Source organism: Hemiscyllium ocellatum, chromosome 8 (genome assembly GCF_020745735.1).
Source record: "Hemiscyllium ocellatum isolate sHemOce1 chromosome 8, sHemOce1.pat.X.cur, whole genome shotgun sequence".
NCBI classification, from domain to species: Eukaryota; Metazoa; Chordata; class Chondrichthyes; order Orectolobiformes; family Hemiscylliidae; genus Hemiscyllium; species Hemiscyllium ocellatum.
The window spans coordinates 109,802,782-109,827,620 of NC_083408.1; the positions used below are offsets into that span (position 1 = coordinate 109,802,782).

At 44.3% G+C, this 24,839-nt stretch overlaps 1 protein-coding gene across 3 annotated transcripts in view; it reads right to left on the reverse strand.

Annotated features, from left to right (window-relative positions):
* The window catches only part of efcab11 (EF-hand calcium binding domain 11), a 98,629-nt gene that overhangs the window by 50,559 nt on the left and 23,231 nt on the right, over positions 1 to 24,839 (reverse strand). For all 3 annotated transcript variants that reach the window (XM_060829458.1, XM_060829455.1, XM_060829457.1), the window contains 2 exons: positions 22,651 to 22,752; positions 21,402 to 21,492 (listed from right to left, as the gene is read on the reverse strand). In XM_060829458.1, coding sequence (XP_060685441.1) covers positions 21,402 to 21,492; positions 22,651 to 22,752 — 193 coding nt within the window. The remainder of the gene's footprint in view (positions 1 to 21,401; positions 21,493 to 22,650; positions 22,753 to 24,839) is intronic.

Below are 24,839 nucleotides of genomic sequence, written 5' to 3' on the forward strand. Positions count from 1 at the left end.
CCCTTGTTTGAAAAGGTCATCCAAATGTAGCTAAACTTCCTACGATTGAAAGAGTATCTGTCGCTGTGGTTAAAGTATGTGCCCAATATTCCACGACCTATCATAAAACCTCCAAATCTCATCCACAAACAGTTTATGTTCAAATTTCAGATCGAGTTGCTATGAAGAACAGTTCATGACAATGCTCTGCTGTTCTTAGCAACAACGCATATAAAACCTGCAAGGACTGCAGTAAGGACACTCAGGCAGAGAGAAACAACTGATATTTATGTGGCACCTATAAACATAGTTAAACGTCATGAGGCACTCTGAGGAGTGTTATCACAGTACATTTGAAAATAAGGAGATATTAGGCAGATGACCAATAGCTTGGTCAAACGAGCAGATTTTTGCACAACAACTTAAAATCAAGAGAGGGAGTTTGAGACGTGGGGTGACTCAGGCAAGGCATTCCTGAGTTTTGGGTTGAGGCAGCTGAAGGCACAGTCATCAAGAATGGAATGATTAAAATCAGGCATATGGAAGAGGCCAGACCTAGAAGAGGGCAGAGATATTGGAAGGTTGTATAGCTGTAAGAAGCTACAGGGGATAAGCAGCAGGTTGAGATCACAAAGAGATTTGAAAAGGAGGATGAGAGTCTGAAGGTGTTGCCAGATTGCAAGTCAACGTAGGTCAGTGAGCAGAGGGTGATGGGCAACTAACAATTTAATGCTAGTTAGGGTACAGTAAGTTTTGGATTGGGCTCAGGTTTATGCAGGTGGCAAAAGATTTAAATGATGAAGGCTCAAGGTAACAGAAGCATGGAGGCAGTGGAGATGGACTGTGTGTGGTATTAAGTTAATCAATTAGACAGAATAAGAACTGGCATCTGTATAGCATCTTTCACATTCACAGGATGATGTTTCAAAGCATTTTACAACCAATGGGTAGCTTTAAAATATAGTCACTGTTGTAGTGCAGGAAATTTGCTAAGAGCAAACTTTCCCCCAAAACTGCATCAATTCTAAGGGATAAATATGGCCAGGATATGGGAGGACTCCACCAATCATCTTTGAATGGTGTCTTTCACATGCACTTGACAGAACAATAGTACATGGTTCAACATTTCAAACAGCAAATCACAGCCTCATTAGTGAGGTGCTCCCTCAGTACTGCACTGGGAGTGCCAGCTGGATTTTGCACTGGAGTTGGTCTTGAAGACCATAAGTCAAAATGCGTGGTGCTGGAAAAGCTCTGACTCCAGCACCTGCAGTCCTCACTTTCTCCTTGAAGACCATAAGACATAAAAGCAGAGATTAGGCCAATTGGCCCATCGGGTCTACTCCGCATTTCAATCATGGCTCTTAAGTTTCTCGATCCCATTCTCCTGCTTTCTCCCCGTGGCCTTTGATCCTCTTGTCAATCAACAACCAAGTCAATCAATATCTGTCTTAAATATACCCAATGATCTGGTCTCAACAGCCTTCTGTGGCAGTGAATGGCTGGCAGTAAACAAACAATCTTCTGATAGGAGGGACAACAGTGCGATTCACTCTTTAAGGGCTTCCTGCTCAATGGTCATTTGACATACTTAAGATCTCATAACCCGAGCTTTTATTTGATCAGATTAAATAGATCCTACAAAATACAATCTAGAAATAAATCAGTTTTTAGATTATCAAACACAAGCTGTCCGCATACCAAAATGGGGATTCATTAGTGCTGAATCTAAATGATTAAATGCCTTAGAAAGAAAACGCGATGGAAAAATTAATTTTATTTACTTTAGTGCCTGCCGCCATTATAAAAATTCAAATGTACAAATACCAAACATTTTCTGCAGTTTAAGGAAAGTGGGAGGGAGAGGCAGACTTGTAGCATTTTCTCAGTCCCAGACTCGACAAACAGATTTTAAAACCAAGAATGGACTCACCCAGTTGACACACATTTCAACCCACTTCACTACCCCCAATAAAATGTGAGGGCACTGTGTATACAGAAGACAGACTTGCATTTATATAGCACCCTTTAAACTCAAGAGGTCTATTTGAAGTACAGCTACTGTTGCAGTGAAGGTAAAGTGGCAGCCAATTTGCACATAAAAAGTACCCACGGGTTAAAATTATCACATAACCAGTCATGATGTTGGTTGAGGGTTAAATAACTGGCTAGTGGAAAACTCCCCCTGACCGTGGTGATCCTGGGATCCCTTATGTTCACCCAAGAAGGTAATCAGAGTCACATTTTAACATCTTCTCTGGAAAACAGCATCTCCCAACACTGTAGCATTTCCTTAGTCGTGCACTGGGACTGTTAACCTGGACTTTTTAGCTCAAGTTTGATAAGGTCCTAGGGAATATTGCTGAACAATGAGATCTTGAAGTGCAGGTTCATAGTTCCTTGAAAGTGAAGTGACAGGAAAATAGTACAGTGAAGAAGGCATTTAGATTCCCTACAGTGTGGAAAGAGGCCCTTCAGCTCAACAAGTCCACACCGACCCTCCGAAGAGTAACCCACCCAGACCCATTTCCCTCTGACTAATGCACCTAACACAATGGGCAATTTATCATGGCAAATTCACCTGACCTGCACATCTTTGGACTGTGGGAGGAAACCGGTACACCTGGAGGAAACCCTTGCAGACATGGGGAGAACGTGCAAACTCCGCAGAGACAGTTGCCTGAGGCTGGAATTGAACCTGGGACCCTGGTGCTGTGAGGCAGCAGTGCTAACAACTGAGCCACCGTGGCCCCTTAGTATGCTTGCCTTTACTGGTCAGTGCTTGAATTGTAGGAATTGGAAGGTCATGTTGCAGCTATACGACACATTGGTTAGGCTACTTTTAGAATACTGCATGCAGTTCTGGTCTCCCTCCTATTGGAAAGATGTTGTGAAACTTGAAAGGGTTCAAAATAGATTTACAAGAATGTTGCCAGGTTTGAGATATAGGGAAAGGCTGAATAGTCTGGGGCTGTTTTCCCAGGAGCATCAGAGGCTGAGGTGTGAGCTTATAGAGATTTATAAAATCACGAGGGGCATGGATAGGGTAAATAGACATGGTCTTTTCCCCAGCGAGGGGGAATCCAAAACCAGAAAACATAGGTTTAAAGGTGAGAGGGCAAAGATTTAAAAGGGACCCAAGGGACAGCTTTTTCACACAGAGGGTGGTGCATGCAAGGAATGAGCTGCGAGGAAGTGGTGGTACAATTACAACATTTAAAAGGCATCTGGATGGGTATATAAATAGGAAGGGTTTGGAGGGATTTGGACCAAATGCTGGCAAATGGGTCTAGATTTATTTGGGATATCTGGTCGGCATTGGATGAATTGGACCAAAGGATCTGTTTCTGTGCTGTATATCTCTGTGACTCCAAGTCTCTGGAAAGGGACAAGAATGTGACTTGAATCCAGAACCTTCTCATTCAATAGTGAGGGTACTGCCAGGCTGAGCTAAGAATGTGTTTATGTGTCTTACACAAACACATTTCTCTGTTAAATTGTTTAAAAAAAAGCCAATCTAATATTTTGATATCGCTTTATTCTTCCATTGGAACTTCTATTTCATCGAATCATAGAAGCCCTACAGTGTGGAAGCAGGTCATTCAGCCCAGAGTTTGCACTACCCTTCCAAAAAGCATCCCACCCAGACCCCATAACTCTACATTTCCCATGGCTAACCCATCTAGCCTGCACATCCCGAGACACCAGGGGGCAATTTAGCACGCCCACTCCACCGAACCTGCACATCTTTGGCCTTTAGGAGAAAATCCACATAGACATGGAGAGAAACTCCATACAGACAGTCATCCGAGGCTGGAATCGAACACAGGTCCCTGGTGCTGGGAGGCAGCAGTGCTAACCACTGAGCCACTGTGCCATCAATTTATTCCCCATCTCTAGTTACCCTTTATATGAATGGCTGCAGTGAGATTTCAGAGAGTGGTTAACAACAACCACATTACTGTGAGTCTGAAGTCACATGAAGGCCAGACCAGGTAAGGACAGCAGGTTTCTGTCCCCAGAAGATTCGTGAACTAGACGGGTTTTTGTAACGATTGATGGTAGTTTCCTGGTCACCTTCACAGATACTGGTCTAATATTGCAGATTTATTCAATTCCACCAACTGCTATGGTGGGATTTGAACCAGTGTCTCGCAAGCATTAGCCCGGGCCACTCCTGCTCCAGTGACATTACCACGAGGGCACCATCTCTCCTATCGGCTCGCAATAAAGATTCCCTTGGCAAAAGAAAACACCTTCGGCTCAATCAGCTTCTGCTTCAGCTCTGACTTTTACAGTACATGGCCTTAAACAGCCGAGCCAGTTTACATATATTTTTCTGTCACAGAGGAATGGATCTATGTTAAATAACCTTATGTTGCTCTCGTTTGCCAGCTTATCAGCAGACTTGATGAATGACGCCAGGTTTGCTTGTGCACTTCACCGCACTCTTCAGTAACTGAACAGAGCAAAGCAATTGGAGCTGCAATCCATTAGCACAGAGTCTTGACACTTTTGTTCGCGCCATCCGTTAAACCTTGCTGTGATATATTTGTTTTTTTCTCCCCGATTCAGTCACAGATATGGGCATCACTGGCAATGTTTCTTTCACATTTGCTCACGGATGTGGAAGGGCCTACATTACCCATCCCTAGCTGCCCTTGCAAAGGTGGTGGTGACCAGCGATTATGGAGATCTGTTACACACACACACACACACACAGACACACACACACAGACACACACACACAGACACACACACACAGACGGAATGGAGTTCCAGGATTTTAGTCCAGTGACACGTAAGAAACAGCGACAGATGAGGAGTGGCTTGGAGGGGAACTTGTAGTGTTGGTGTTCCCATGTATCTGCTGTCCCTGTCCTTCGAGATGGTTGTGGTCATAGTTCTGAGTGTTACTATTAAAACAGCCTTGGTGAGTCAGTGAAAGTGCATCTTGTAGCTAGCACAGTGATGCAAAAGATTATCACAAAACAACTATGCTCATAGAGATGTACAGCATGGAAACAGACCCTTCGGTCCAAACTGTCCATGCCGGCCAGATATCCCACCCCAATCTAGTCCCACCTGCCAGCACCTGGCCCCTATCCCTCCAAATCCGTCCTATTTATAAACACATCCAAATGCCTTTTAAATGTTGCAATTGTACTAACCTCCACCACTTCCTCTGGCAGCTCATTCCATACACCTCCCTCTGCGTGAAAAAGTTGTCCCGTAGGTCTCTTTTATATCTTCCCCTCACACCCTAAACCTATGCTCTTTAGTTCTGGACTCCCTGACTCCAGGGAAAAGACTTCGCCTATTTACATTATCCATGCCCCTCATAATTCTGTAAACTTCTATAAGGTCACCCCTCAGCCTCCGACGCTCCAGGGAAAACAGCCCCAGCCTGTTCAGCCTCTCCCTGTAGCTCAAACCCTCAAATCCTGGCAACATCCTTGTAAATCTTTTCTGAACCCTTTCAAGTTTCACAACATCTTTCCGATAGGAAGGAGACAAGAATTGCACGCAATATTCCAACAGTGGCCTAACCAATGTCCTGTACAGCCGCAACATGACCTCCCAACTCCTGTACTCAGTACTCTGATCAATAAAGGAAAGCATACCAAATGCCTTCTGCACTATCCTATCAAACTGCGAATCCACCTTCAAGGAGCTATGAACCTGCATTCCAAGGTGTCTCTGTTCAGCAAAACTCCCTAGGACTTTACCATTAAATGTATAACTCCTGCTAAGATTTTCTTTCCCAAAATATAGCACCTCGCATTTATCTGAATTAAACTCCATCTGCCTCTCCTCAGCCCATTGACCCATCTGGTCAAGATCCTGTTGTAATCTGAGGTAACCCTCTTCGTTGTCCACTACACCTCCAATTTTGGTGTCATCTGCAAACTTACTAACTGTACCTCTTATGCTCGCATCCAAATCATTTACGTAAATGACAAAAAGGTAGAGGACCCAGCACCGATCCTTGTGGCACTCACTGGTCACAGGCCTCCAGTCTGAAAAACAACCCTCCACCACCACCCTCAGTCTTCTACCTTTGAGCCAGTTCTGTATCCAAATGGCTAGTTCTCCCTGTATTCCATGAGATCTAACCTTGCTAATCAGTCTCCCATGGGGAACCTTGTCGAATGCCTTACTCAAGTCCATATAGATCACATCTACTGCTCTGCCCTCATCAATCTTCTTTGTTACTTCCTCAAAAAACTCAATCAAGTTTGTGAGACATAATTTCCCACGCACAAAACCATGTTGACTATCCCTAATCAGTCCTCACCTTTCCAAACACATGTACATCCTGTCCATCAGGATTTCCTCCAACAACTTGCCCATTACCGATGTCAGGCTCACTGGTCTATATAGTTCCCTGACTTGTCCTTACCGCCCTTCTTAAACAGTGGCACCACTTTAGCCAAGCTCCAGCCTTCCGACACCTCACCTGTGGCTATCGATGATACAAATATCTCAGCAAGAGGCCCAGCAATCATCTCTCTAGCTTCCCAAAGAGTTCTAGGGTACACCTGATCATGTCCTGGGGATTTATCCAGCACTTCCTCCTCTGTAATATGGACATTTTGCAAGATGACATACTCTTGAGACAAATGTTTCAGAATCCAATGTAGTTGGTGTTGAGTTAAGATTCTGTGTTTTCCAGTGCTGTACATAGAGAGATTTTATTTCCTTTCACTGGATGTGGGCAGTGTAGGTAAGGCTGGCATTTATTGCCCATCCCTAGTTAGACTGATTGGCTGTCTGCCATTTCACACAGCAGTTAAGAGTCAACCCCATCATTGTGGGTTTGGAACCAGATGTAGGTGGTGGGGATGGAGATGGTAGGACAAGAGACGGGGAGGGGGGGGGGGGGACAGGGTAGCAAAGAGATATGACGACTAACTTGACACCGACATTTTTTACAAACCCACCGACTCCCACAGCTACCTGGATTATACCTCTTCCCACTCTACCTCCTGCAAAAATGCCATCCCGTATTCCCAATTCCTCCGCCTCCGCCATATCTGCTCCCAGGAGGACCAGTTCCACCACAGAACACACCAGATGGCCTCTTTCTTGAGAGACCGCAATTTCCCTTCCCATGTGGTTAAAGATGCCCTCCAACACATCTCATCCACATCACGCACCTCCACCCTCAGACCCCATCTCTCCAACCGTAACAAGGTCAGAATCCTTCGGTGCTTACCTTCCACCCTACCAACCTTCACATCAACCAAATCATCCGCCGACATTTCCGCCACCGCCAAACGGACCCCACCACCAGGGATATATTTCCCTCCCCATCCCTTTCTGCCTTCTGCAAAGACCGTTCCCTCTGTGACTACCTGGTCAGGTCCACGCCCCCCTACAACCCACCCTGCCATCCTGAAACCTGCCCCTGCCACCACTGGAATTGCAAAACCTGCACCCACACCTCCTCCCTCACCTCCATCCAAGGCCCTAAAGGAGCCTTTCACATCCATCAACGTTTTACCTGCACATCCACTAATATCATTTATTGTATCCGTTGCTCCCGATGCGGTCTCCTCTACATTGGGGAGACTGGACACCTCCGAGCAGAGCGCTTTAGGGAACATTGCTGGGACACCTGCACCAATCAACCACACCGCCCCATGACCCAACATTTCAACTCCCCCTCCCACTCTGCCGAGGACATGAAGGCCCTGGGCCTCCTTCACCACCGCTCCCTCACCACCCGACGCCTGGAGGAAGAACACCTCATCTTCCGCCTCAGAACACTTCAACCCCAGGGCATCAATGTGCACTTCACCAGTTTCCTCATTTCCCCTTCACCCCACCTCACACCAGCTCAGCACTGTCCCCATGACTTGTCCGGACTCGTCCGACCTGCCTAGCTCCTTTTCCACCTATCCACTCCACCCTCTCCTCCCTAACCTATCACCTTCAACCCCTCCCCCACTCACCCATTGTACTGTATGCTACTTTCTCCCCACCCCCACCCTCCTCTCATTTATCTCTCCACCTTTCAGGCACTCTGCCGCTATTCCTGATGAAGGGCTTTTGCCCGAAATGTTGATTTTCCTGCTCCTCAGATGCTGCCTGAACTGCTGTGCTTTTCCAGCACCACACTGATCCAGAATCTGGTTTCCAGCATCTGCAGCCATTGTTTTTACCAACCAGATATAGCCCAGGCCTAGGAAAGGACCGCTGGTTTCCTGCCCCAAAGATAACCATGTAATAACTGCCACTGGACTTGTTCTTGATTACAAATTTTTTTAATTGGATTTAAATTTCACCATTTGTCTTAGTGAGATTCAAACCCAGATCCTCAGTCTGGTGTCCTGTATTGCTAGTCTAGTAACATTACCACCTGACCTGTTCCATGGCCATAAAGAATTCACTTCTAATGATCCTCCCGGGGTGTAATTGAGCTAACATGCTTTCACAATGCGACAGCAGAAGAGCTTAAATATGGCGTGTGATTTGTTGAATTATTATAATTTTCAACTCATTCACTATTGTAACGTGGTCACACCTGTGAGAGATTCTAACCCCACAGCAACATTTTGAACCCTTACAAAATGTCAGAACAAGGCATCTAGTTGTATTAATAAACAGCTACAAAAAGGAGGGGGCTGTTGAATTTGGAACAAACAGGTAGAGTTACAATAAAAGACATTTGGACATGCACATAAATAGCAAAGATTTAGAGGGTTATGGGTCAAACACAGGCATGTGGGATTAGTTTAATTTGGGAAATGAGGTTGGCATGGACAAGATGGACTAAAGGGTGCTGTATGACAGTCTTCATTCAAATTATCGTCATGTTTCAAACAACTTACAAGGCAACTTACCAATCCTACCTTCACAAGTAAGACTAGGCACTCAGGAATAAACATTGCCCGCACCAGTGATCCCCATATTTCATGAGTAATGAAAACCCGCCATCTGATTCTCGGTGAGAATCTCCAGTCTGGTTCGGGAGTTGGGGGTGGGACGAGAAGGATATAACAAATTAGAAACTGGATCAGTGAACCCTGTGATTGCTGCTCACCAGGCACGTATAGCTTTCCAAATACAGCATTGAATAGAAGAGCAGCAGAGCCAATTTAAAAAATAAACCCACTAAAAAGATAAAAGAACACAGGCCAGCTAATTATAGACCCATTAAAGAAGGCCATCAGCCACTCAATGTCAGTTCATTCAGGAACTTGACATTTACAGATGGATCACTTACAAGCCCTTATGTGTGATGGGTTGGGAGGGGTGAGGGGAGAGAAATCTATGTCAGGGAAAAGGTACTTTGCAGGATTTATTGGTTTGCAACGACTAAACATACCAGCCATATAATCACAGGACGAGCAAGAAAGAGTCCTTTCAAAGAATACAAAAACACCACAAGTAGAAAGGAGGAGGAGCAGGAAAATGTTGTAACGCAAAATGAAATACGCTTTCACTGCAGAACAGAGAGCAAACAACATTCAGTAGGGCAGATCAACATAGTAAACAAGTGTTACATTAGAGTGCAGCTTTAAATATTCACATTTAACCAGTGGTTAGGAGTTTCAGCAGGATCATGGGAGAATAGAAGGAAATATTGAAGAGAGTGAGTTTAACAGATTTCACAAGCCTAGCGCACAGGTGGGGAAATCTTTGATACTTATTTCAAAATATCATTATGAGCAAACAAGTGTTATTTTTACAAACAAAAGGGTCCCTTACAATGCTTTCCTTCAAACTGACTGGGACTTTCTCGGCTTCAGGGAGCACCAGGAGTGTGACTGTATTTGCCTCCAGTATCTCAATGATAGGTAATTCCCTGCAGCAGAACTCTCAAAATTACAACCAGGTACATATCCACAAAGTTATAGGACATTTGACTAGTTTCAGAGGCGTATAGGAATATCCAAAATTGACAGCACTGAAAGGGGATGGGCATGTGCATGGGTGTGAGTGAGTGAGTGAGCGAGAGAGAAAGAGAGAGAGAGAGAGAGAGAAAGCGAGAGAGAGAGAGAGAGAAAGAGTGTATGGCGGTTGGTGTCGCAGTGGCAATGGCAGTAGACTAGTTATCCAGAACCTAATTCTAATAGGGTTCAATCCCACAATGGCAGATTTTAATTCATTAAAACTGATATGAAAAGTTGGCCTAATGGTGATCACGGTCAATTAACATAAGAACCCATCTAGTTGACTAATGTCCTCTATGTATTTTTTTCATGCCATATGGGCATTGCAGACAGAGTCAGCATTCATTACCCATGCAGAAATGCCCTTGCTTGCTGAGCTATTTCAGTAGGTGGTTAAGAGTCAACCTCATTGCTGTGGAGAAAGTGAGGACTGCAGATGCTGGAGATCAGAGCTGAAAATGTGTTGCTGAAAAAGCACTTTTCCAGCAACACATTTTCAGCTCATTGCTGCGGGCCTGGATTCACACGTAGGCCAGACCAGGTAAGAATGGCAGATTTCCTTCCCGAAAGGGTGTTACGAGAACTGGAGGGATTTTTACAACAATCAATGATAGTTGTTGTCACTTGGAATGGGCTTTCAATTCTAGATTTATTCTTGCAATTCAAATTTAACGAGGTGCTGTGGTAGGATTTGAACCCATGTTACCAGACCATTAGCTCTGGGCCGCTGATTGCTAGCCCAGTAACATTACAGTAACACCATGATTTCCTCTTATGGATCTTGAATATATTCAGTGATGAGGTAGAGACTATTAATGAGTGAGGAAGTCAAGAAGAGGGAGGACACAGTCATACAGGAGGGAGAAAGAGAGAACACAGTCATATGGGAGGGAGAACACAGTCATATGGGAGGGAGAACACAGTCATATGGACTGGAGCAAGCTGGAGAGGCCAACTGTCCTTCGCCTGTTCCTATTTCATGTGTTACCATCTACAAACTCACTGACTGTTGGAACAGGCTGGGAACCAGGCCTGTACTAACCAGGTGATTCTGAACAGGTACACCGCGGAACAGCAAACATCGATTCACTCAAGCTGGTAGCTCAGTTTGTTCTGACCATGAACTTTGTGGTGAGGGAATACTCCCCCATTTCATGACAAGGAAGAGACCAGAGGAACCCTGGTCAGCCTTAACCAGTCCACAGCGAGTGACCTTCACTCACTTCTTTTGAAGGTTTCATAGTTGTGATCTATGGCTAACTTAGAGCCAATCAGGCACATACACATGGCATTTGAGGTAAAGTCGCCCTAATTCTCACAGACCAAAGGCTGTTCTCTCATTCGAGAGAGTCAACTGGTGGTGGTTTAACCCGAGGGTCATTGTGCTTCAGGTGAGGGGATAGGTTGGGAAGGAGAGTCATTCATGGTGACCCCTGATGGTGTCAGTGTTACTCTGCATTCCAAACCAGCCATCCAACCAACTGAACGAACTGACCACGCTTATGCCTTGCCTGTAAACATTTGAGCACAACCTTGCTCTCTACTGCACACTCTCTGTAACAGAAACCCTGCTGAATAGCCTTCTCCATAGACAGAGCACTCAACGTTTATCTCGAAGACTATTGCATGGAAAAACTCCACTGTATAACCAATTTATGCAGGTTATTGGAGAACACACGGATCAGGTTTTATTCGTAAAATAAAGAACACGAGCGCTCTTGCCCAATTTAGTTAATGGACCCTAAAGGGTTAAGGAGAGGAGGGACTTACGCAGTTTCTAACAAAATAGTCATAGACAAAAGGCTGTAAACCACTGCAGGCATCACAGGAGGAGAGATGACAGCGATGCCGTGTGTATCTGGTTACCATGGCAACAAGCAACAGGGAAAGATGAATCCATTGTACTCGTTCAAGTTCCAGACACATGTTCATAAATCTAAATGTGCCCAGCTGCAGATAAACAGGCGGCCACAGCTCCTGCTCTTCCTGAAGGCTCTAAGTGATCATACAGTCACAGTTAACCAACGGGCAGGAGAAGAAACAAATCAAAGCTTTTGTTTCAATTACTGCAACAAGATGACAACATGGAAATTACATATCACAGCTGTGTTCTTGCTCTACTGCAGGTGAACCTTGCACACTGATTTTTTTTAAAATCCAGGCTGGAGAGTACACCCTCTCATTTATCACAGTAGCTCAGATCTCCCTTCACTGTAGTGCCTAACACAGTCCACAGGCTTCTTGATAACCTGCATTAAGCTCTTCAGAAACATTCTTTGAAGGAAAAGCCACTCTTGTTGATTTTAATCTGCCTTAAGTGTGCCCTGCTCGCAAGAACAGTAAGATTTTCAAAGGGAAGGGTCAAAGCCAGTAATAAATCCTCCAAGGGAACACTACTTCAATTTCATTAAGGGTTTTATTATCCATTTGAGTACTTCACTTCAGCTGCAGATTGTAAATGCAGAGTTTTAACTGTATCCATGTAAACTGCACTCCAGAAATCTGACATAAAAGCAGGCTCTGATTTACTCAGACAGGGAGAGAGAGGGAGAGGAAGAGGGAGGGAGAGGGGGAGGGAGGGGGGGAAATGGAGAGGGAGAGGGGGAGGGAGACGGAGAGGGAGAGGGGAAGGAGGAGGGAGAGGGAGAGGGGGAGGGGGAGGGAGACGGAGAGGGAGAGGGGGAGGGAGACGGAGAGGGAGAGGGGGAGGGAGACGGAGAGGGAGAGGAGGAGGGAGACGGAGAGGGAGAGGGGGAGGGAGACGGAGAGGGAGAGGGGGAGGGAGACGGAGAGGGAGAGGGGGAGGGAGACGGAGAGGGAGAGGGGGAGGGAGATGGGGAGGGAGGAAAAAAAGGCCAGTTTCATTTTTGTTTTAAAGGTGCACCACAAATATGGAACACAATAACATCTTCTATTTTTATGAAAGCATTATCTCTTTGATGCAATTATGCAATCTTTAAAACATTCTCAAACCCAACATCTTCAGTTGCTTCATAAATGACCTTCCCTCCGTCATAAGGTCAGAAGAGAGGATGTTCACTGACGATTGCATAACTTTCAGCACCATTCGCAACTCCTCAGATACTGAAGAAGTCCATGTTCAAATACAACAAGATTTAGACAAAATTCAGGCTTGGGCTGACAAGTGGCAAGTAACATTCGTGCCACACAAATATGACCATCATCAACACAGAGACAATCCAGCCACCGCCCTTTAACATTCAATGGTGTTACCATCACTGAATCCCTCACTATCAACATCTTGAGGGTTACCATTGACCAGAAATTGAACTGGACTACCCACATAAACACAGTGGCTATAAGAGCAGGTCAGAGACTAGGAATACTGTGGTGAGTTACTCACCGCCTGACTCACCAAGCCTGTCCACCATCTACAAGGCACAAGTCAGTATCGATTGTGATGGAATTTTCCTCCAACAACACTCAAGAAGCTTGACACCATTCAGAACAAAGTAACCTGTCAGAGTGGCACCACATGCACATGCATCCACTCCCTCACCAATGACGCTCAGTAAAAACCATTGCTTCTATCTACAAGAAATTCACCAAAGACCCTCAGACAGCACCTTCAGTCACCTTTGGTAACTTAAAACCCACAACCACTTCCATCCCCAAGGTCAAGGGCAGCTTTTAAATGGGAACACCGCCTGCAATTTTCCCCTCCAAGCCACTCACCATCCAAGCTTGGAAATATATCACCATTCCTTCAGTGTTGCAGGGTCAAATCCTGGAATTCCGTTCCTACCAACATTGTGGGGGACTGCAGTGATTCAAGAAGACAACTCACGACCACTTTCTCGAGAGCAGCTAGGGCTAGGCAATAAATACTGACCAGCCAGTTATGCCCATGTCTCACAAATTAATTATAACAAGGCCTTGAGTCTTAGTGCAGCTCACTCTGAGTGGACCTTTAACAATCACTGCATCATTATCACTTTTTTTAATTTTTAAAATGCTATTCTGTAGGATGCAGGTGTTGGTGGCAAGTCCATCCATCCCTAACTGCCCTTGAACTGTGTGACTTGTTCAGCCTTTTCAGGGGTTGGTTAAGAGCCAATCACCTTGCTGAAAGCCTGGATATTAGTGAATATCCAGATGTGTTTTTACAGTCATCACTTCATGGTCACCACCATGGAAATGAGCTTTCAGTTCCAGATTTATTAAAATAGATTCCACTAGCTGTCATTGTGGAATTCGAACCAGTGTTTCTAGAAAGTTAGCCTGGGTTCTGGATTGTTAGAATCACTAAACCACCATCTCCCCCCTCTTACTTAAGGAGAAAATAGCAATAACATCCCTCAACATCATCCTCTAGCTCCATGGTGAAAAACAAAAGTTCTTACATTTATCGGAACATCAAGGACACAGAGCTAGTCTGGCATTTATTACAGTATCAAACAGGCTCTGACAATATCGTGAAGTGTCCTACAGCCAATTAAGTCACTGTTGCAGGAACATGTAGCAACCAATTTGCACATCGCAAACTCATCTAGATTGGATTCATTAAAGTTGCTGGATTTGGAATGTGAATTCCCTCTCTCCACTGACGCAACCAAACCTCTGGCTTTCTCTAGCATTCTTGGTTGTCATTTCAGATTTCCATCTCTTGCAGCATTTTGTTTTTAACTCACGAACCAGTAGTGTCTTTGCTACACAGACAACAAACGGCTTTTGCCAGAAACACCGACTCTCCTACTCCTCGGATGCTGCCTGACCTGCTGTGCTTTTCCAGCACCACTCTCTCGACTCTAATCTCCAGCATCTGCAGTCCTCACTTTCTCAGTAGACAATAGGTGCAGGAGTAGGCCATTCAGCCCTTCGAGCCTGCACCGCCATTCAATATGATCATGGCTGATCATTTCTAATCAGTATCCTGTTCCTGCCTTATCTCCATAACTCTTGATTCCACTATCCTTGAGAGCTCTATCCAACTGTTTCTTAAATGAATCCAGAGACTGGATCTCCACTGCCCTCTGGGGCAGAGCATTCCACACAGCCACCACTCTCTGGGTGAAGAAGTTTCTCCTCATCTCTGTCCTAAATGGTCTACCCCGTATTTTTAAGCTGTGTCCTCTGGTTCGGCACTCACCCATCAGCGGAAACATCTCTTGGTTGATTTTAGCCACACAGGTCAACCTGTTCTAGTTTTTTAGATGAACAAAGGACATTTGCTAGTTAAAACAAAAATGCTGAGGATGCTAGAAATCTGAATTTAAAATCAACAGAATTACTCCTATCAGACTTGAAATGCTAACTGTTTCTCTCTCTATTGAAGCTGCCAGACCTGCTGAGTTTCTCCAGCACTGTTGCATCAGGTCTGCTGGCTTGTTTCTTTTCCCTTTCAAAAAGACAACGTGAAATTAGAAGCTCTAGCAAACCTAGAAAGCTTTACCCCTTGCTGAAACCTGTCCAACGTACACGTGATTCCAGTTCACCCGGACTGTCAACTCCATTCAAAAATACTCCAACTTCCTGCTGCTACTCCAGAAAGTGACCTCATCACCTCCACTTCAGGACAAATAGGATGGGGCTGGATCATTGGAATAACACATCCATCAAAATACTGACTGTCTGAACAGGCTCAAGGGTTGAATAGTCTATTCCTAGCTACAAGGACGTTGCCTGGACTCAAGGGTTTGAGTTATAGGGAGAGGTTGGACAAAGTAGGACTTTTTTCTTTAGAGTGTAGGAGACTGAGGGGGATCTCATAGAAGTGTATGAGAACATGAGAGGCTTGGATAGCGTGAATGCACTCAATCTTTTTCCAGGGTTGGGGAATCAAGGACGAGAGGGTATCAGTTTAAGCTTAGAGTGGAAAGAATAAAAGGGAACCTGAGGGGCAACTTTTTTTACACAGAGGGTGGTACGCAAATGGAATGTGTTGCCAGTGGAAGTAGTTGAGGTGGGTACATTAACAACATTTAAAAGGCATTCGGACAAATACATGGATAGGAAAGATTTAGAAGGTTATGGTCAAAGTGCGGGGCATTGGGGGTAGCGTGGATGGACATTTTGGTCAGGATGGACGGGTTTGGGCTGAAGGGCCTGTCTCTGGGCTATGCTGTTGGACTGTATGACTCTACCTGGGTCTTGGGACAGACAGGTAGAGGAACCTGCTTCTTCCCATCTGATTCCCATTTCCAACACATTACCTCACTTCCCTCAACTTTGGACTCATGGTGCAGTGACACTGTTCTTGCCTCAGAGCCAGTCCTTGTGATCTCAAACACCGCAAAAATTAGATTTCACCTATTCTCCAATACCATCACTTTAGAAATTCAAATTCTAGAGAGATAATCCCTCAAACTTAATTCTTTCAAACTCAACTCAACTGGTTCTTAGTTCCATGAAATCTTCTTATCTAAATACTCACAGCTGAAGGTCTAGCCTTTCACAGTCTGTTAATAGATCGGCAGGTTTGTAACCAAGCACTTTTATAGTGTGAAAGTTACTTCATCCATCTTTATTCTAAAGTAACCTGTTCCTTGACTGTTCTATACACCTTTCCAGGAGGGGAAATATATTATGCTTTTGACCCTGGTCAGGGCTCCTCCATATTGCTCAAATATTCCACCCTCCGGATATTTTAAACTAAAATATCTTAAGCCAAATTTAACCCTTGATGATCCTAGATTAAAAAAAAGCCCATGGCCCTCAGTGCTGACATTCCTCTCCTAAACAAAGGAAACAAAGTGTAGTGATAAATGGCTCCCTTTGAATGGCAAGCAGTGACCAGTGGGGTACCGCAGGGATCAGTGCTGGGACCGCAACTTTTTACAATGTACATTAATGATATAGATGAAGGTATTAAAGCAATATTAGCAAATTTGCTGATGATATAAAGCTGGGTGGCAGGGTGAAATGTGAGGAGGATGTTAAGAGAATACAGGGTGACCTGGACAGGCTAGGTGAGTGGTCAGGCTAGGTAAGAGTGGTCAGATGCATGGCAGATGTAGTTTAATGTGGATAAATGCGTGGTTATCCACTTTGGTGGCAAGAACAGGAAGGCAGATTACCACCTAAATGGAGTCAAGTTAGATAAAGGGGCAGTACAGAGAGATCTGGGTGTTCTTGTACATCAGTCAATGAAGGTAAGCATGCAGGTACAGCAGATAGTGAAGAAGGCTAATAGCATGCTGGCCTTCATAACAAGGGGGATTGAGTATAGAAGCAAAGAGGTTCTCCTGCAGCTGTACAGGGCCCTGGTGAGAACGCACCTGGAGTATTGTGTGCAGTTCTGGTCTCCAAATTTGAGGAAAGACATTCTGGCTATTGAGGGAGTGCAGCATAGGTTCACGAGGTCACTTCCTGGAATGGCGGGATTAACTTACACTGAAAGACTGGAGTGACTGGGCTTGTATACCCTTAAGTTTAGAAGACTGAGAGGGGATCTGATTGAGACATATAAGATTATTAAAGGATTGGATGCTCTGGAGACAGGAAGCATGTTTCCGCTGATGGGTGAGTGCCGAACCAGAGGACATAATTTAAAAATAAGGGGTAGGCCACCTAGAACAGAGTTGAGGAGAAACCTCTTCACCCAGAGAGTGATAAGTGTATGGAATGCTCTGCCCCAGAAGGCTGCGGAGGCCAAGTCTCTGGATACTTTCAAGAAAGAGTTGGATAGAGCTCTTAAGGATAGTGGAATCAAAGGTTATGGGATAAGGCAGGTACAGGATACTGATGAGCCATGATCATAATGAATGGTGGTGCTGACTTGAAGGGCAGAATAGCCTACTCCTGAACCTATTGTCTACTGTCTAAATCTGACACAGTGACAGCAGTCTCCCATGAACATTTTAGGAATTCCCTGCTCCCAGACACATGTAGGGTTAGGTCATCTGAACAACTGACTTACGAGTTATTTCTTCATCACTTCACAGAAATAACCAACAATCAGATGCCACTAGATTGAAATCCATAGTCTAAAAATGACACATATATACAAAGTAAAATCAGAGACTTTTCATCAGAACACACAGTGGTCTGACGGTTTGCACTGCTGCCTCACAGCACCAGGGATCTGGGTTCAAATCTAGCCTTGGACGACTGTGCAAACTCCACACAGACATTCTCCCCATGTCTGTGTGGGTTTTTCTCCAGATCCCTGTTTCCTCCTCCCACAGTCCAAAGATGGATTGGCCATGGGAAGTACAGGGTTAAAGGTGTGAGGTCAGATTTTGTAAATTCCACTTTGGAAATAAAACCAGTCTGACTCCAGACTGGGATACAGACAGACTCTAATCTCACACCTTTAATGCGTTGTCTGAGCTGAGATCTCACCTTTTGTTATAAAGCCTTAAATTATCTGTGAAGGTGACTCAAAAGACGTTCTGGGATTTACATATTAATGAACCAAAACCTGGAACCCATTCTAAGAGATGATTGGGTGAACAATCCATGTTTGTTCAATATATCACTGTATGACATTGTATTCTTATACTATAAATTCTGTGTTTTATGGTCTTATACTCCACAACCAGCTGATGAAGGAGTGGCACTCTGAAAGTTAGTGCTTCCAAATAAACCTATTGGACTAATAACCTGGTGTTGTGTGATTTTTAACTAATGACAGGGAAATTGGGTTATTTCCAAAAATATAATTTGGGTATCAGTGCATCAATGATGCAGAGAACAGGGATCCTTCCTTTTCTTTCATGAAAGGAATCTTCATGCCTCTCAACAAGTTGAGGAGACCTGAGCAAAGATTCCAAAGTCACATCTTAAGATTCTGTTTGGTCAAGAGGAAATTTGAGTTAATCACCATTACACTGCCTGGAAATTAAATATAGTTTGTGTAAAATTACACACAAGTGATTATAAGATATCAACCCAGATATTTAACCACATGGTGAAATTTGCATAGTTTATCATTTTTGGCATAACGAGAGATAATAGATAAATTTTATTACGAAAACAATTCATTCATGTATTTCATGTAAAATAGATCTGTTTGCCATTTCACAATTGGCCTCATATTGCTCGACACTGCCACCCCCTGGAAGATGAGAGACCTGCGTGTAATGGCAATTCATGCAAATCAAGAATCTAACACCCTCACAAGGTGGATAGGGGAATCTCATTGTTGTGGCTAAAGACCACCACTTGACTAAATATCATACACTGAAGGGTTACTCCTGATCACAGGGGCCCAGAGAGTCTCCTCAAGAGAGAGAGTCTGACAATATTGGTGCAAACCCAAAGTTTAACAATTGATGAATGGCAAGGTATTCTTTGAAGACACTTGAATCGGAACCATTTGCCCACAGATTACTCTAAAAGGTTTTTTAAAATGTCAGTCAATAAGTCTTTCAGATGGTAACACAGAAATTGAAGACATCCTTGTTCAGGTCCCAGCAAATATTGTTCTTGATGAGCTGCATACCTTTGTTCCTCATCTTTTCCGGAATTTAAAATTCTCTTCTAACTTTGCAATTCCTTCCATGACCTCATTTCCCTACAACTGTATAACAATCAAATTCTACAATCCTCCAATTTGGCCTCTTACGATCCCCAATTTTCTTAACTGGCGGCTGTGCCTTCAGAACTGGAAATCCGTCATGAAACCTCTCTGCCTCTCTCTATTCCTTCCAGAGACTTCCCTTACAATCCAACTCTTCAATCATTGCTTTTGCTCACCTATCCCAGGTACACCCTCCTCTGGCCCAGTGTTCAATTCTGTTCAATAATACAATGGACAAGTGCCTTAAAGATACTTCAATTCATTCATGGTTGTAAATAAACTCAAGTTTTGTTGTCATTATTTGGAGATGCCGGTGTTGGACTAGGGTGTACAGAGTTAAAAATCACACACCACCAGGTTATTAGTCCAACAGGTTTATTTGGCAGCACTAGCTTTCGGAGCGCTGCTCCTTCATCAGGTGGTTGGGGAGTATAAGGTTGCACTTATACTCGACAGATGAAGGAGCAGCGCTCCAAAAGCTAGTGCCTCCAACTAAACCTGTTGGACTATAACCTGGTGTTGTGTGATCTTTATGTTTTGTTGTCCCATGCTTACTGAGACAAGAAGTTAGACACTGCCCTGGTCAGTAGAATGTAGACAATGAACCTACAAAGTAACCTATTCAGGGGCTCCATCCTACAGTCTGCAAGGGCCTAGCTTATTCTTCTGCCCTGTGTACTGCAGGCGCCCCTGTTCAGTTTTATGCCAAGTCTGGTTGAGGCAGACTTCTTTATCCAAAACACCAATCCAGTTTGGAGACAGCAAGGGAGGAAGCACACGACAGGATTATATCAGCCATTGGATGATCTGTTCGTTATGGCTCCAAAGCAGAGTCACTGGACTTGAAACTTTAACTCCATTTCTTTCTCCACAGATGCTGCCAGATCTGTGGTCTTTCTCCAACACTTTGTTTTTATTTCAGATTTCCAGTATCTCCTGTTACATTAAAGGTTGATTTAATTCGTGATACAGCAGGAGAGGGACAGGGCCAACATCATTTGGAAAAGAGAAGACGAGAGTCATAGACTCTATGTGTGGTGATCTACGTGACCGAACTGACCATTTGACACACCTGAACTACACTGGAGTTTACAACTCACCGAGTCCATTTCCTAATTTATTTGGTCACACCTTTAAGGCCAAGGACTTTAGTCCACCTTTAGGGCTAATTCCCTCCCTAAATCTGCATCTCACTACCTTGTAAGTAACATCTATAACCAACGTATTTAACCAAATCTTGCCGAGAAGGATTTTAAAATTATAAAAACGTTTTATTTGACTGGATGTGGAGAGGGAATTTCCAATGTTTGAGGAAGAGCAAAAGATGGTGGCCACTAATATGACACCAAGAAACCCAACAGGGAATTCTGAAGAAGCTTCTTTATCCAGACAGCAGAGAGGATGTGGGATCCACAACCACAAAGACTGACTGAGATGGACAGTAGTGATATATTCAAGAGGAGGCTGGAAAAACAGAAGGGATGGAAGGATATGCCAAAAATGAGATGAAGTAGGATTGGAGGAGGCTTGGGTGGAGCAACATTACTGGCCTGCAATGGTTGGGCCAAATGGCCCGACTCTGTGCTGCATTTCTTATATAACTCTCGAGTTGGGGTTGGGGGAAGGTGACTTTGCACTTATAGTTCCAACAGCTCCAGCATTTTGTCTGGGTCTATCACACATTCATTAATTTTAACTAATCAATGGCAATCAATCAGAGTGGTGCTGGAAATGCACAGCAGGTCAGGCAGCATCCGCGGAACAGGAAAATCAACATTTCGGGCAGGAGCCCTTCATCAGGAATGAGGAATTGATTAGTTAATATTGACATGACTATTGTAACATGTCATGATGAGGAAAGTTGAAAGTAAACAAGATGGACCTTGTTCTTTGATGTCCAATGTTACCTTTGTCATCAAGCAAGAGATAGACTTTTGGCAGGAGCTGGAAAGGATGACAGACCCAACGATCACCCCTTTCCAAGCCAACAACTTGTTTTCTTTGTTATTCCATCGAGCTTAAATGCAGTGGCTTACCTGAAAGCTTCGGTCACAGTTTGCTCAGGTAGATGGGGTGTAACGTCTGCAAATGCCCTCTTAAAGTCGTCCAAAGTCAGAAAACCACAACCTGAGAGCAAATATAAGCAAACATGTTACGCCTCTATACCGTAAAAAAACTGTTTCAGAGCTTCTGAAGGTACAGTGAAATGCCACTAGTAGTTCACAGGAAAGCTGTCAGCAAACTTTGATATTGTTATGTAAGGAGACATTAAGGCAGGTAGCCAACGATTTGGTAAAATACCTGGGTTATAAATGTTCCTCATGAGGTGGTGAGGTGCAGATTTAGGGAGGGAATTGTAGATATTAGGGCTTTGGCCCTAAAGGTGTGATGAAATAAACTGGGAGATGAACTTTGTGAGTTGTAAACTCCAGTTTAGTTCAGGTGTGTCAAATGGCCTATTTCTGTATTGTACATTCTCCAGATTTATCTGCCTCCTTATTCTGAAGGATAGGATTTACATGGTACAGAAAATTGTCTGGTTAACAGAGTCATGAGGAGACCATTCAGGCAAACAAGGATGCAACAACTCTTTCAAAGAATAATGGGCAGCACGGTGGCACAGTGGTTAGCACTGCTGCCTCACAGCGCCAGAGACCCGGGTTTATTTCCCGCCTCAGGCAACTGTCTGTGTGGAGTTTGCACGTTCTCCCCGTGTCTGCGTGAGTTTCCTCCGGGTGCTCCGGTTTCCTCCCACAATCCAAAGATGTGCGGGTTAGGTGAATTGGCCATGATAAATTACCCGTAGTGTTAGGTAAGGGGTAAATGTAGGGGAATGGGTGGGTGGCGGGTCAGTGTGGTCTTGTTGGGCCGAAGGGCCTGATTCCACGCTGTAAGTAATCTAATTGAGACTGTCCAACACCTCCTGTCTTTTCTTGTATTCAAGCATGATTAAAAGAGTTCTTCTCAATCTGCTCAAATCTGTCCCCTCTGATTATCGACTCTTCACCCTTTGGAAACAGTTCCTCTTTATTAATCTAACCCCTTCATGATTTTAAACAACTCCATCAAATCCCCTCCACTCACTGAAGAAAAAAGAGTATCAAGCCAGTCATTTGGCATTCCAACAACTGCCTCCAGACACAAGGCAGCCGTAGCTTTGACCCAAGACAACATTCAGAGTGGGAATGAGCTGCCTCTTAAACAGCATCTTGTCTGGTAGTTGATAAATTGCTACAGGCAGCTACTGCACAGATTGTCAGCTCGCGATGAGATGGTAAAACCTACAGCGTGCGTCAAATGCGGAGAAGATCTGCCGTATCTCGTCGTAGCGGTCTTGAGCTGCCAGCCTCCTGCTCATCAAAGCTGTGAACTGTTCAAGGGGCAGGCCTAGAAAAGGGACAGTACGTGAGAGGTTAGTGTCCACGCCTGAAACACGAACACGAGAAAGCTATTTGGCCCTTCGAGCCAAACATTATGATCATGGATTACATTCCAACTCAGTATCCTGTTCCCACTTCCTCCTCACACCTTTAGCCCTAAGAACTATATCTAACTCTTCCTTGAAACCATTCAATGTTTTGGCTTCAACCGTTTTCTGTGGTTGTGAATTCCACAGGCTCACTACTCTGTGGGTGAAGAAATTTCTCCATCTCAGTCCTAAATGGCTTAACCCGTATCCTTACACTGTCACCCCTGGTCATCAGGAACATCCTTTCTACATTTACCTCGTTTTGTCCTCTCAGATTTGTTGTGCTGAATAGCCTACTTCTGGCTCCTAGTTCTTATTCAAACTTTAAGGGAAACTTTTCAGATTAATGTGTTATTTTCCAGCCTCTTGATTCACTGGTTCTGGTGTGCCTCAAGTGTACTGTGTACTCCATGGACACTCAGGTATGTGTTTAATGACAGAGGGGTAGGCAATCAGACTGAACGACCTCTTCAATCAGCCACAGCCTGGACTTATTAATGGACAGGGAACTTTTGTGATTGTGCAGGGACTTAATTAATTGATGTGCTTCACTTCTGTAACCATAACTTTAACATGTAGTGAACATACAGATCAGAGCCACCTACTGTGTGCACAGTTAGTTCAACATTGCATTCGTAAGGTGGCTTGTATTTATATAGCACTTTTCACGACCAATGGATGTCTCAAACAACTTGAAAGGCAATACGATACTTTCTGAAGTATAGTAACCATTTTTTATTCCTTCACGAGACCAGGAGCAGCATTTGTTGACCATCATGAAATGCCCTCGAAATGAGTGACTTCCTATGATTGTTCCAGAGAGAGGTCAAACACCATAGAGTCATAGAGATGTACAGCATGGAAACAGATCCTTCGGTTCAACCCATTCATTCCGACCAGATATCCCAACACAATCTAGTCCCACCTGCCAGCTCCCGGCCCATATCCCTCCAAACCCTTCCTATTCATATACCCATCCAAATGCCTTTTAAATGTTGCAATTGTACTAGCCTCCACTACTTTCTCTGGCAGCTCATTCCATACACGTACCATCATCTGTGTGAAAAAATTGCCCCTTAGGTCTCTTTTATATCTTTCCCCTTTCACCCTAAACCTATGCCCACTAGTTCCCTGACCCTAGGGAAAAGACTTTCTCTTAATCCACGTCCCTCATAATTTTGTAAACCTCTGGAAGGTCACCCATAAGCCTCCGATGCTCCGAGGAAAACAATCCCAGCCTGTTCAGCCTCTCCCTGTAGCTCAAATCCTCCAACCCTGGCAACATCCTTGTAAATCTCCTCTGAACACTTGCAAATTTCACAACATATTTCTGATAGGAAGGAGACCAGATTTGCACGCAACATCCCAACAGTGGCCGAACCAATGTCCTGTATAACCGCAACATGACCTCCCAACTCCTGTACTCAATACTCTGACCAATAAAGGAAAGCACACCTTGTTGAACGCCTTACTGAAGTCCATATAGATCACATCTACTGCTCTGCCCTCATCAATCCTCTTTGTTACGTCTTCAAAAAGCTCAATCAAGTTTGTAAGACATGATTTCCCACGCACAAAGCCATGTTGACTATCCCTAATCAGTCCTTGCCTTTCCAAATGCATGTACATCCTATCCCTCAGGATTCCCTCCAACATCTTGCCCACCAGCAAGGTCAGGCTCACTGGTCTATAGTTCCTGGCTTGTCCTTACCACCCTTCTTAAACAGTGACACCACCACATTTGCCAACCTCCAGTCTTCCAGCGCCTCACCTGTGGCTATCGATGATACAAATATCTCAGCAAGAGGCCCTGCAATCACTTCTCTAACTTCCCACAGAGTTCTCGGGTACACCTGATCAGGTCCTGGGGATTTATCACCTTTACCCGTTTCAAGACATCCAGCACTTCCTCCTCTGTAATCTGGACATTTTGCAAGATGTTACCATCTATTTCCCTACAGTCAACATCTTCCATATCCTTTTCCACAGTAAATACGGATGCAAA